General features: G+C 43.5%; 1 protein-coding gene across 3 annotated transcripts; it reads left to right on the forward strand.

The window, feature by feature from the left end:
• Positions 1-1,286: 1,286 nt before the first annotated feature.
• On the forward strand, positions 1,287-8,092 carry SPRY1 (sprouty RTK signaling antagonist 1). 3 transcript variants are annotated; one of them, XM_060148681.1, is made up of 3 exons: positions 1,287-1,442; positions 2,168-3,039; positions 5,880-8,092. In XM_060148681.1, exon 3 carries the CDS (start codon positions 5,892-5,894, stop codon positions 6,882-6,884), a length of 993 nt encoding a protein of 330 aa, XP_060004664.1. In that variant the 5' UTR covers positions 1,287-1,442; positions 2,168-3,039; positions 5,880-5,891; the 3' UTR covers positions 6,885-8,092. The 3 variants fall into 3 exon arrangements, with proteins under 3 accessions (XP_060004664.1, XP_060004665.1, XP_060004663.1); XM_060148682.1 differs by lacking the exons at positions 1,287-1,442; positions 2,168-3,039 and adding an exon at positions 3,437-5,078; XM_060148680.1 differs by lacking the exons at positions 1,287-1,442; positions 2,168-3,039 and adding an exon at positions 3,437-4,081.
• Positions 8,093-11,564: the final 3,472 nt, after the last annotated feature.

Consider the following 11,564-nt stretch of genomic DNA (forward strand, 5'->3'; position numbering starts at 1 on the left):
AATTTATATTGACTGAATAGGTAGCTTCTTGCTTTAATTCTTGTTCTATGTTATTTTCTAGTGATGCTTTCTTCTTCTTGCTGATGGTCTTAGCAGTGCCCTAGGGTCCTGAGAGGTCATTCCAAATACAACTTTAATTTTTTAAAGTGCTCAAACATTTGAAAGTCTAGAATAGAAATAACCAGTTTCAAAAGAATCACTTGCTATTAAAGAAGGAGATTAAAAAATTACTTTGAACCAAAAATGTCCGTACTCAAATTTATATATGATTTTTTTTTTTCCTGGAGTTTTGCTTTGTTTGCTTTATTTTGTCAAAGACTTTAAGCTACTTCTGATATGTAGTACCTGGAGAAAATATTTCCTTTCCACTTACTATATGTTTTTGGGTTTTAGGTATCTTTTAAAAGTCTCTGTGGAAACTCAAATTTCACATATAGTTACCCTCACTGCAGCATGAAGTACACGATTTTGATAATAAATGTCTAAAATCCAATAGTTTGTAAGGAAACAAAAGCAAGTTTCCTACTGATTAAAATGCTTTTTTTTTTCAGTGACACATCATTTATGCTTAAGAATTATACAACTTCTTGGAAAATTATTTCTATTTTAATTGATTGCCATTTAGCTGATTTTAAAAAATATTTTTTTTTCAAAATTATAAATATATTACAAAATTGAAGGAGTTTGGGATTTTTAAAATTTGATTTTGGGGAAGTTATATCACAAATCAAGATAGAGCAATTATTATAAAATCTACAGCAGGAGATTGCGCCTTAATGACATATTGTTACATACATTTGCAGTAAGGAGTGCCACCTTTTGAACTTTGAGGTTCCACATATTCTGAACTTTGCTTTAAATAGGAACTAATGTTATATTATCATCTTTTTTCTATCAATATACATTCTCTCACTAACTGATCAGAAGTGATGGCTTGATATACAACTTTTTAATCTTCTTTTATTCTTCAAAATTGTTTTCTAATTCAACTTTAAGGATAGAGTCCACCAATCCTTTTACTGAGATTCATGACTAAAGACTGCTGACGAGATTTAAAGGTATTCTTTCATGACAAACAGCATTTGCAGGATTTTTAGAGGCAATCCACATTTTTAGAGGACGTTTTTCACAGGAGGGTACCGGGCAACATTTCCAAGCGAGAACTCATGAACGAAAGAGGAAACGACTGTTGGGGAAATCCAGCTCCAGGTTTTCAGGCAGCCCGTATGATTGACATATGATATCACTGGAGGCGTGTCCTGGAGTGGAGGTGGAGGTGCCCGCGACGAGCTGAAATTCTGCGGAGCCGGAGTGGGACTGCTCTGTAAGGCACTCAGTGGTTTGCAGAGTGATAGCTGCAGACAGAACTCCCTGCCCTGGATAAGGAGCAGCTACAGTCGCTGTAAATGTGCCTGAAAAGCAATTTCCAATCTTTGCGTTAGGTAAGAACTGTTTCCTTCCTTTCTTTCCGCAGACATTTTAGGAAAGGTCAGGTGAGAAATGTTGGCTTTTGCAAGGAACTGGTTATTTCTTTGAACTCGCTTTAGATCTAAGATTACTGGTTGCATTTCAAATTACCAGTAGCATTCCCACTACTAAAACTAATGCTCTTAAAATAAATGCTACCACCAAAAGAAAAAGCAGGGCCCCTTTCCCTCCCCCCCTCCCCCCGTAAGCGAACTACTTAACAAGGTTAAAGTCTGAAACGGTCGGATGTGTGAAAAACTGGGTGGTTTATGCCGAAGAAGGGCTGGCACTCGGGTGTGTGGACCAAATGCGTGTTTGTTTAGGCATTGTTGGCGAACGAATCCCGAGAAGCAATTGTCTAAAACCTGAATTTCCCGTCTCTGTGTATTGATTTCCAATGCGCAGAGGCGTCGCTTGAACGTTGTTTGAACTCCTAGGCATTCCAAGGGGCAAAAGCACTTCGGCAAAAACGTGCAAGACTGCATGTTACTTTGGTTCGCTGCTGACACGCCGACTGTGCGCCCGCCTGTCAATCACTGGGAGAGCAACAGCCAGCACATGGCAGCGGGTGCGGGCGGCTGGCGAGCTGGCGAGCGGCCCGCTCCGCTCCACTCTCCTCCCGGGCGGCGGAGCGCGCTGCGCGGCCAAGTGCCTGGAAAGAAAGGGAAGTTAACGTGTTTTTCTCTCTAATCGTCTGTAGCAGGCATTTCGGCCGTGGAAGAGGAGGGTCGGAGGGCTGGGAGTGAGCGCTGCCCGGGAGACGCTGACTGCCAGCACCGGAGTTCCCGGGGACGCCGTGCCCCCACTTGCCCGGCGTGCGGGATCGGGAAAGTGCCTGGACCTGCGCGGGGGGACCTGCGCCCCGCCTCCTCCCCGGAGGAGAACCCCCAAACCTCGCTGCCTTCACCACCACCCCTCAAAAAGCCGGTAAAAAATAAAATAAAAAATTCCCCCCCCACCCCCCGCCATCCCGCGGAGAGCGGCGGCTCGGCCTCGCAGGCGTGTGCTCCAGCTTGCCTGAGCGGCTCCGTGACCCGCCCGCGGACGCCGGTTCGAGCCCCGTCCCGGGCGCCGCGGAGCCTCGAACGTCCGTGACGTGGATTTTCACGCGTCAGGAGGCCGCCACTCCCGCCTTTCCCGCGAGGAGCGACTGGAACCCGAGAAGAACTGTGGTCCGAGCACGCACCCTTATCCCCTCCGCTCCCTCGCTTGCTTTCCGGAGAGACCCGGAAAGCCCTCCCGAAGGGAATTGTTTTCTGGCTCTCGGAGGGGGCTGCAGGAGAAGAGCCCCGGAGGTGGATGTTACTGAGCTGCGCGGCGCACGCGAGCTGTGAGGAGTCTACGCCCGGCCGCGCGGAGTCTCCGGAGGATTGTCCCCCGCAGCCGGAAGGGGGCCGCGGGGAGCGCTCCTGCCCGGCGGGGACGGTGGAGGCCGCGGGCCGACCGGCCGCAGCTCGGGCCATGCCTCCCCGTTCTCCTCGCCGCGGTTGATGCGGGGCGTGCACGCAGCCGCCCGCACCGGGACCCGGGCCGGGTTGCACTGCTTGGCCCCCCGCCTCCGCTTCGGCCTAGGTGAGTGTGGGGCGGCCTCTCTCCCGCCGGGGGGGCGGGAGACGCGCGGGCGGGGCGGGGCGGGGCGGGCGGCAGGTGCGGGCCCGGAGGAGCTGCGCGGGGGCCGGGGCCGCGCGAGGGGAGGAAGGGCAGAGGAGGTAGAGGGGGCGACCCCCTCCCGCGGCGCGGCCCTCCCGCCGGGGCGCTCGGAGCTCCGGAACCGGGCGGGCGACCTTCCGCCTCCGCACGGGACGGCGAGCGGGGCCCCGCGTCCTCAGTCGCCTGCAGCGGTGGCGCCATGACCCGGGGTGTCCTCTCGGAGGAACCGCCCCCCCCGGGGGAAAGACGCTTTCAGGGAGGCTTTTGAGGGGGTCAACGGGGCGGGGGGCGGGCGCGGAGCTGTTCGGCGGGTTTTCTGTGTCGGAGGCTCCCTGGGACTGGGGCCGGGAACGGCGTGTTTGCGCCCGCGTGTGCCTGAGCAAAGCCCCAAATCGCTGGGGACGCCCTGGCCCGGGTGTGCGTGCGCCCGAGCGAGCTGCCACTGTATTCTTGTAGTGAGAGCGGTGGAGCGGCGAGGGGAGGGGAGAGGGCACTGCCACTTTAAAAGTGGGGAAGTCCGCCCTCCTGAGGTAATGGTAACCTCAGCCTCCTCCCCTCCTCCTGCCCGAGAGAGGGAGCGAGAGCGGGCGAGAGAGCGAGCGAGCAAACTTGTTTTCATTCATAACTTTTTCCTTTTCCTTCCTCGCCGTCAACTCTTTATTTCCCGCTTGTCTCCGCGCGGATTGCAGAGGGCGCAGCTCCACCGCGGTAGCCGGCGATGTGGCGACGCCGCTCTGCAGCCCCTGCCCCTGGCTCGCTGCGCCCCGGCTCTTTAGGAATCCGGCTTCTCCTTTAAAGTGTAGACAGCTATTTATTTATAACCCTCCCTGACGTGGGCTTGCTTTTTGGCGCCCGCGTTCGCTCTGAAGGCTCTCACCGATTTGTGAGCCTCCTTGGTGGCATACGCCAAGAGGTTTTGGAAATCCACGGTGATCCTTAGGATGTGATGGGATTGTCCGAAAAGGTATTCGACTTCGATTCGGGGGTTTCTTGGGGAAGACAGTCCGCCGAGAGCGTGTGAGCGTGTTTGGGGCTAGATCGACGACTGTCACTGCTGGAAGAGGGGCTTTGCTTCAGATCAGAGGCGGCCGAGTCTCTTCGCTCTTTCCTTTTATCCGGTGGTCTCCGCCACCGGCCAGCGTGAACTTGGCCACAGCTAGCGTTTAAAACTCAGATTCAAGTGCCTGGTGTTTTATCTGCCCTCTTCAAATACACCGTTTTTCCTTTCGTGTGGAATCCGCCTTACTACCTTTAGGTACTCTTTGCTTTGAGAGCATTGGGTTAAAAAGTGCTTTGCGAGGAGGAATGATATTGTGCAGAGTAACGATGGAATCTTTTGAACAGCCCTTAAGGATTCCAGGACTAAACCCAGCAGGTTGCGAATGTGTTTCTCTTTCTGTACAGAGAAGGTAGAAGAAAGTAGAAACTCGAGAATCTGAGTTGGGAGAATGAGGGAGGGGAACGCCAAGAAGTTAACATGTAAGACTTAGTCCGGGGACATTGAGTGAAGTTAAGAGGTGAAATGGACTTCTTTCCGCTTTATTCCTTAAGCTAATGTGTTTTGGCTCAAGGTAGTAGTGGGGAATGGGCATTTTTTTCTCTTCATTCTTGAATTGGATCAAATCTGTAGGCTTTGGGAGGAATTTGTGTGAAAAATGTTTTAGTCTACCATTGACTGAAAACAAACGTTTTTATGTTTGATTGTTTTATGAAGAAGACATTATAAATTAGAAACTGTTAACTATTGGTGTGGAAACAAATGCTTATTTTTATCAGGATATTACTGTACTTTATTACAAGAAGCACATGGATTCAGAGTTGGCAGTGCCTTTGAAAATCAAAATCTGTCATGTAAATACAGATTTTTAAATTAGAGGAAATACGGATAATTAAAATGGCCAGGATTTCCCCATACTACTAAAGGCCTAACACTTACTTGTGTGTGAAAGTTATCTCGTTAGGTGAGTGAGCCCTTATTTAAACTTAAAAAAAAAATTCTTTCATGATTTCAAATGTGAATACTCTTAACGTTCCCTGAACTGTACATTGTTTCGTGTGTGTGCTTTAGAGGCTATAAAACACCAAGAACTGTTGTATTTGTCTACATTTGCATCTTGTACATTAATAATGAGCTAGCTTTAAAATTCTGGTTTCTCCTGAAAAATGACCTCTTATTTTGAGATTCCATTTTAGTTTGGAATCTCTTTGATTTTTTTTTTTAAATGCATGAAGTATACCTTGACTAATTTCCTCACCATTAATCTAATGCTTGTAACAGCAAACAAATAACAGAAGGCAACAGTGCCAAAGCCATTCTTAATTTTTTTTAAAGAGTGGCTATTTTCCTTTATGGAAAACACCCATGAACTGATACTGAGCTCTCTTTAGATGAGAGCTGTTTATTAGTGCTTATACTCAATATTTCCCCATGAGGGCATACTCCATTTTAATTGTGTGTTAGATTCACAAACAGGAAGACATTACTTCTTGATTCTGCTTTTTAAAACTTGAAAAAACTTCTAATTCTTATGGCATGGGGTCTCTTGCTTACATTCTTCTTCTCTGATGTGGTCCTCAGCCTCTCTTAGAATTGGACTCTGGCCAGGACCCCAACATCATTGTAATCCACTGATGAGGGAGATCATTACCAGGTGGTTTAGGCAATTTGTGACTTGACGGGATCTCTCGCATCCCCCCCTCCCCCCAATGCTTCTCCTCGTTTATTTTTTCCCTGTTTTTTTTCATCTTTGATTTCCTTTTAGGATTTCAGATGCATGCCAGGTTTCCGGAATTCAAGATCACTACACATGGATCCCCAAAATCAACATGGCAGTGGCAGTTCAATAGTTGTGATCCAGCAGCCTGCTTTGGATAACCGTCAGAGGTTAGACTATGAGAGAGAGATTCAGCCTGCCGCTATTTTGTCCTTAGACCAGATCAAGGCCATCAGAGGCAGCAATGAGTACACAGAAGGGCCATCAGTGGTGAAAAGACCTGCTCTTCGAACAGCACCAAGACAAGAAAAGCATGAAAGGACTCATGAAATCATACCAATTAATGTGAATAATAACTATGAGCATAGACCTACCAGCCACCTGGGACATGCGGGACTCTCAAATAATACCAGAGGCCCCATATTGAGCAGGTCAACCAGCACTGGAAGTGCAGCCAGTTCTGGGAGCAACAGCAGTGCCTCTTCTGAGCAGGGGCTGTTAGGAAGGTCACCGCCAACCAGACCAGTCTCTGGTCACAGGTCTGAAAGGGCAATCCGGACCCAGCCCAAGCAACTGATTGTGGATGACTTAAAGGGTTCCCTGAAAGAGGACCTGACACAGCACAAGTTCATTTGTGAACAGTGTGGGAAGTGCAAGTGCGGAGAATGCACAGCTCCCAGGACCCTGCCATCCTGTTTGGCCTGTAACCGGCAGTGCCTTTGCTCTGCTGAGAGCATGGTGGAATATGGAACCTGCATGTGCTTGGTCAAGGGCATCTTCTACCACTGCTCCAATGACGATGAAGGGGATTCTTACTCGGATAATCCTTGCTCCTGTTCACAGTCACACTGCTGCTCTAGGTACCTGTGTATGGGAGCCATGTCTCTGTTTTTACCTTGCTTACTCTGTTACCCTCCTGCTAAGGGATGCCTGAAGCTGTGCAGGGGGTGTTATGACTGGATCCATCGCCCAGGGTGCAGATGTAAGAACTCCAACACGGTCTATTGTAAGCTGGAGGGCTGCCCCTCCCGGGGTCAGGGTAAACCATCATGATTTTTGGAGGTGGGTTGGGCCTCCTGAACTTCTAGCTTTCAAGCTGTGGCTGTTATGAAAAGATCCTGTTAGATACTGGTTTTATTTTCTTTGCAGTTTTTCCCTGTTGCCCACATTCTCTCCCCCTCTTCCCAAGGTTTGACTCATGGATTTTACTCTAATGGTTGATCTTCAGTAACAGTGAACTGTGAAACTGCACCTGGCTCCCCCTTATGACAAGAGCCTCTGCCATCCGCTCGAGAGGATATTGAGAGCCAGTGGGCTTTTGTGTAGCCTTTTTGTTCTGCAAGCAACTTTCCAAAGTTGTACACATGAACATACCCACACACACACCCAGACTACAGTGATTTAGAGCTGTTTTTGATTGGGTACTCTGGGAGCAGGGAAATTGGTTTTTTAAAGAGGCAACCATTTAATTGCTTAAATAAGCTATGTATTAAATCTGTCTCCAATTAGGGCTCTCTTCATAGCATTGGACCCTTAAGTAGCAAGGGGGATATGTTGCTGTTATAACATTAAAATTCTCCTTTAACCACTGCCTTCTCCTTCTTGCCCCTCAACGTTCTCTCCCCTCAGTTCTGGCATTATCTTATCTTAGAGATGCCAGTTTTGTTTTCTGGGTTTTTTTCCCGTGTAATTTTAGATTCGCTTTACAACATGAATCTTCACATTGGAGATATATTAGTTGTATCTTGTTCATCCTCATTCAAAGCTTTCATATTTGTGAAGGACTCGGCTCCCTTCCGTACCCCCACGCTTTTCACCAAATTACTCTTGTCACTGAGGGCACTTGGATGACTGAAGTTGATATTTATAGCTGATCGATCTATACGTGTCACAGAACTATGCTGCCTAAAGTGATCTTGGCTCCTTAATGGTTTTTGGACCCTTTGGTTAGTTAACAGCTGAGTAGTTCTAATCTTTTCTGTTTTCATTGCCTTAACCACAAATTGTGGTGCTTTTTGTATATTTTATGTATAAATCACAAAGTTGAATTCTGACTATTTTTAAGACAAAAGTCTGTTAAACTTTTTTATTGTAAAGAATATTTATTATGCGAATCTATTATTTTATGATATTTATTGCAAAAACTGTTGAAATGTACTCATGTCTGAATATAACAAAATATCAATACATAACGGAAAATAAGGTGACACCAAGAAAGTACATATGTTAACTATAATGCAGAAAATATATTAATTAATGAACCTGTCTCTTGATTTCTTCATTTATTAGCCTGTACTGTTGTGGTGATTTTTGTCATTTGCTTCGACTCTTTCGTCATGCATACCCATTTTCTTTCTTTCCCTTAACATACCAAATCTAGATGCAAGTGAGCTCAAATTTTGAACTAGATGTTTCCTGGAAAATGCATTAATCAAGATTTTGTAATCCAAGTTGTGTTTCAACAAATGCCTGAGTAAATCACTTTACAGAGTGAAAAAACTTTTTTTTGTAATTAGTGTTAACAATTCCTGCCACTTTTGGTTATTTTGTAAGCAAGGGGTTTTGTGTATGTCATAGTTTCTTGCAATGGGACGTATTTGTAAGTTTTAAAAAGTGTTTATCTTAACTCTCTTGGATTAGTCAAAAATTCGTTTTCATCCACAAAACTTAAAGGACTTAGTTCTGCAGGCATGCTTGGAGTCTCTGGCACTGTCACTTTAATAAAACATTCTAAAAGTTAAGAGTGCACCAAGGGAATAGTTAACATTATCAAAGAGATGTTTTAAAAACATTCCAGTCCCTACCTTTTCATTTCGTTTCATAAGTCTCTAATGTGACCTGATCAAATAACATTTTGACATGTTTTGTGGAATAAGGAATCTGAGGGCCCTGAAACTTTATATAAAGAAAGTAAATATTTTTAGTTTTTAGTCTGCTGAAGTTACGACATGGTTAGAATCTTTGGGTCTGATAAAATTTTGTGCATGTGACCCCTCAGACTCAGTTTCACGAACTCCTCCCTATGCCTAAGTGATGTGTCAAAGCTGAATAATCTGCATTTGAGAGTAAGATGTTGACATAATATGAGCCCAGGATTTAGGCTGTCAAAACTCTTACCCAGCGTTTTTGTTTTGGTTGTCTCTTTACATGATTTGGCTACTAGTTTTGGAGTACTTACTCTTTGTAAATAGGCTTTGATTTTGGTTTAATCTGACAAGACATAAGTGGTAGAAACTTGTTTTAATGCTTTTCCATCAAGCCACTAACCTATTAGTTGGCATTGTGACGTTTGATATAATCAAGTATTTTCTCTGCGCTCTGAAAGCAGAAACTTTTTTTAAAATGAGTATTTGTGTTTTGGAGGCCATTTCATAATCTACAGTATTTCAAAATGTGAATTTATTTCCTCTTGTACTCAAGTTATGTGATGATATCACCGATTCCTTAATATTGAATATTTCATTGAAGTTTCGCTCCTTAATGAAGTGTATAGACAGACTCCCTCAAAATACTGTGTAACTTTTTTCTGTTATTTAGACCCTTCGTATAATTAGGAATTGGTATAAGAGCTGTCTGTAGCTATACTAACCAGACTAAGAAGCTGTAGCTTTCATTGAAAGAAATTTATAACTTTTATGAGAAATGAGGTATGCTGTGGAGTTTTAACTTCAGGCTCTACGGGGAATACGTTAAAATGACAATATTAAGACGGTAGTCTCAGGCCTGTATTTGGAAGTAGCAATAGGTTAGAGGTTCAGACTTCTAACATGCTTGTCAGGTGCAAAGCGTAAATACTTTGATTCAAAACTGCCTCCTTTGTGATGGTTTAAACCTAGAAGGAAAAAATATTAGGGTGTGTCTTCATGAATGCTTATGAGTCCTATGCTTTTTAATACTGATGATCATTTTAAAGTGCCATGGCTTTGAAAGCATCCGCAAAGCTGAAATTTCTTATAAATTCCACTGCCATTTATTTGATACTGCCCAGTGAAAAATACCAAATAGATGGGTTAACCTTTCCTTTTTTATTCCACAATTTTGTCCCTCTTCCTCAGCTACTACAGCTTGACAGAATGAATATTTTTGTTAAATAGTTCCTTTCCAGCATATTTTCTGAGTGCCATTCTTTTCATTCCAAGAAGTTTTATTTAGATAATTTAATTGTGAAGAAAACCAATGCAGGATTGCTGTAATTGAGTAGTTTCCCGTCAACAGTTTATAAAATGTCACTCAGCAGAAAAATGGAATGTGAAAAAACAGATATGCTTCTTTTTGTGAAGGCCTAAGGTGAATCCTTAAATGATAGTCTGTTATAATTATTATATGGTTTTCAAAATCCAAACCATAGAATGAACATTCCAGTTATGACTAAGAAAAATAAAAATTAAAAACAGTGGTTTTTAAAGTGAAAGGGAGTTAAAAACTAATGTTTTTACCCTAAAGTTAATATTGGAATCAAACTCAGAGGGTTCATTTCCAGAGGATTGATCTAATTTTTTAAAGTGTCTCCTTTTCCTAAATCCTCTTTTTGTTGAGTAATGTATTTCATGGCAGTTTTTATGTATAGCTCTTTAGCAAAAAAGTACAATCCCATTTTTAAACATGTATATATATTGCAAGAGAAAGTTTGGCATCATTTTTTACACATCTTGAAAACAAAACTTTAAATCCCCCTTTTGGCCAATTGACAATTGGGGGACTGTTTTTTTTCCATTATTTCACTTTAGATAAGACAGCCATGTACTTAATTGACAAAGTTATTGATTCTTCTGATATTCTCTTGGACTATTACCAAGCCATTTTGCTACATTGATTGAACCCCTACTATGTGCATTATTCCATATGCAGAAGAATTCTAGAGCTAGAAATAGCTATCAGAATATACTTGCTTTATGTTTCTCAACCATATGTGAAAGTAAATATGTCACTAGTTAAAAATCAGAAGTCTGTGTCGTAGCTCAGACCTACTCTACCAGAAGAATCTCCAGGAGAGGAGCTTGATATTCTTAATTTCAAAAAGCTTCTTGGGTGATTCTATCAGGCAATTTTGGAATCGCTTTTTTAGTTTGATGTCTTCATTTTGAGACTGTAGAAACAAAGGCCTGGCTTGAGAAATGTTCATGATAGCTAGCATAGAACCAGGACTCTTCAGATACAGGATTTTCTTCATTTCTTGGCAGCAAACCTGGTACCTTTATGTTACACGTTAGCCTCTACCATTTCGTTCTTTTTACCAGAACGTGTTTCCTTCATAATTAATCAATTTGACCATAATTTAGGAAATGGAATGTTTTTTCTGCATATATTATTTGCACTTAGCTGTCAGGAATAAGTAGCAAATGACTTAATTGCCATGATTATTTTTCATGTTATTATTAAAGTTAACAGCAGCTTCTGAAAACAGCATGTGTGCTTCCCCTGGCCACGTGCATATGGTAATAATGGAACAAACGGATTCGATCAGTTTGTAAAAGATAATAGTAACTTGGTGTCTAGATTTAAGAACTTGTGTGATGGTACTTCTTACTGTTATTCTGGTCGTTTCAGGATTACAGTGATTAAAAAGCAGATTTAAATGTTCTATTTTGTACTATTAAAAAGATTGGTGTTAAAGTCAGATAGTCGAGTCATACTAGGTATGGCAATAACTCTAAGAGCAAAAGCCATCAGAGAACCTAGAACTCTTTTGAACTAGGTAATTTGGGAAAATATACTAAAAGCTTCTGTCATTCA

The sequence above is a fragment of the Lagenorhynchus albirostris genome, chromosome 4 (assembly GCF_949774975.1).
Source record: "Lagenorhynchus albirostris chromosome 4, mLagAlb1.1, whole genome shotgun sequence".
In the NCBI taxonomy this organism is placed as follows: Eukaryota; Metazoa; Chordata; class Mammalia; order Artiodactyla; family Delphinidae; genus Lagenorhynchus; species Lagenorhynchus albirostris.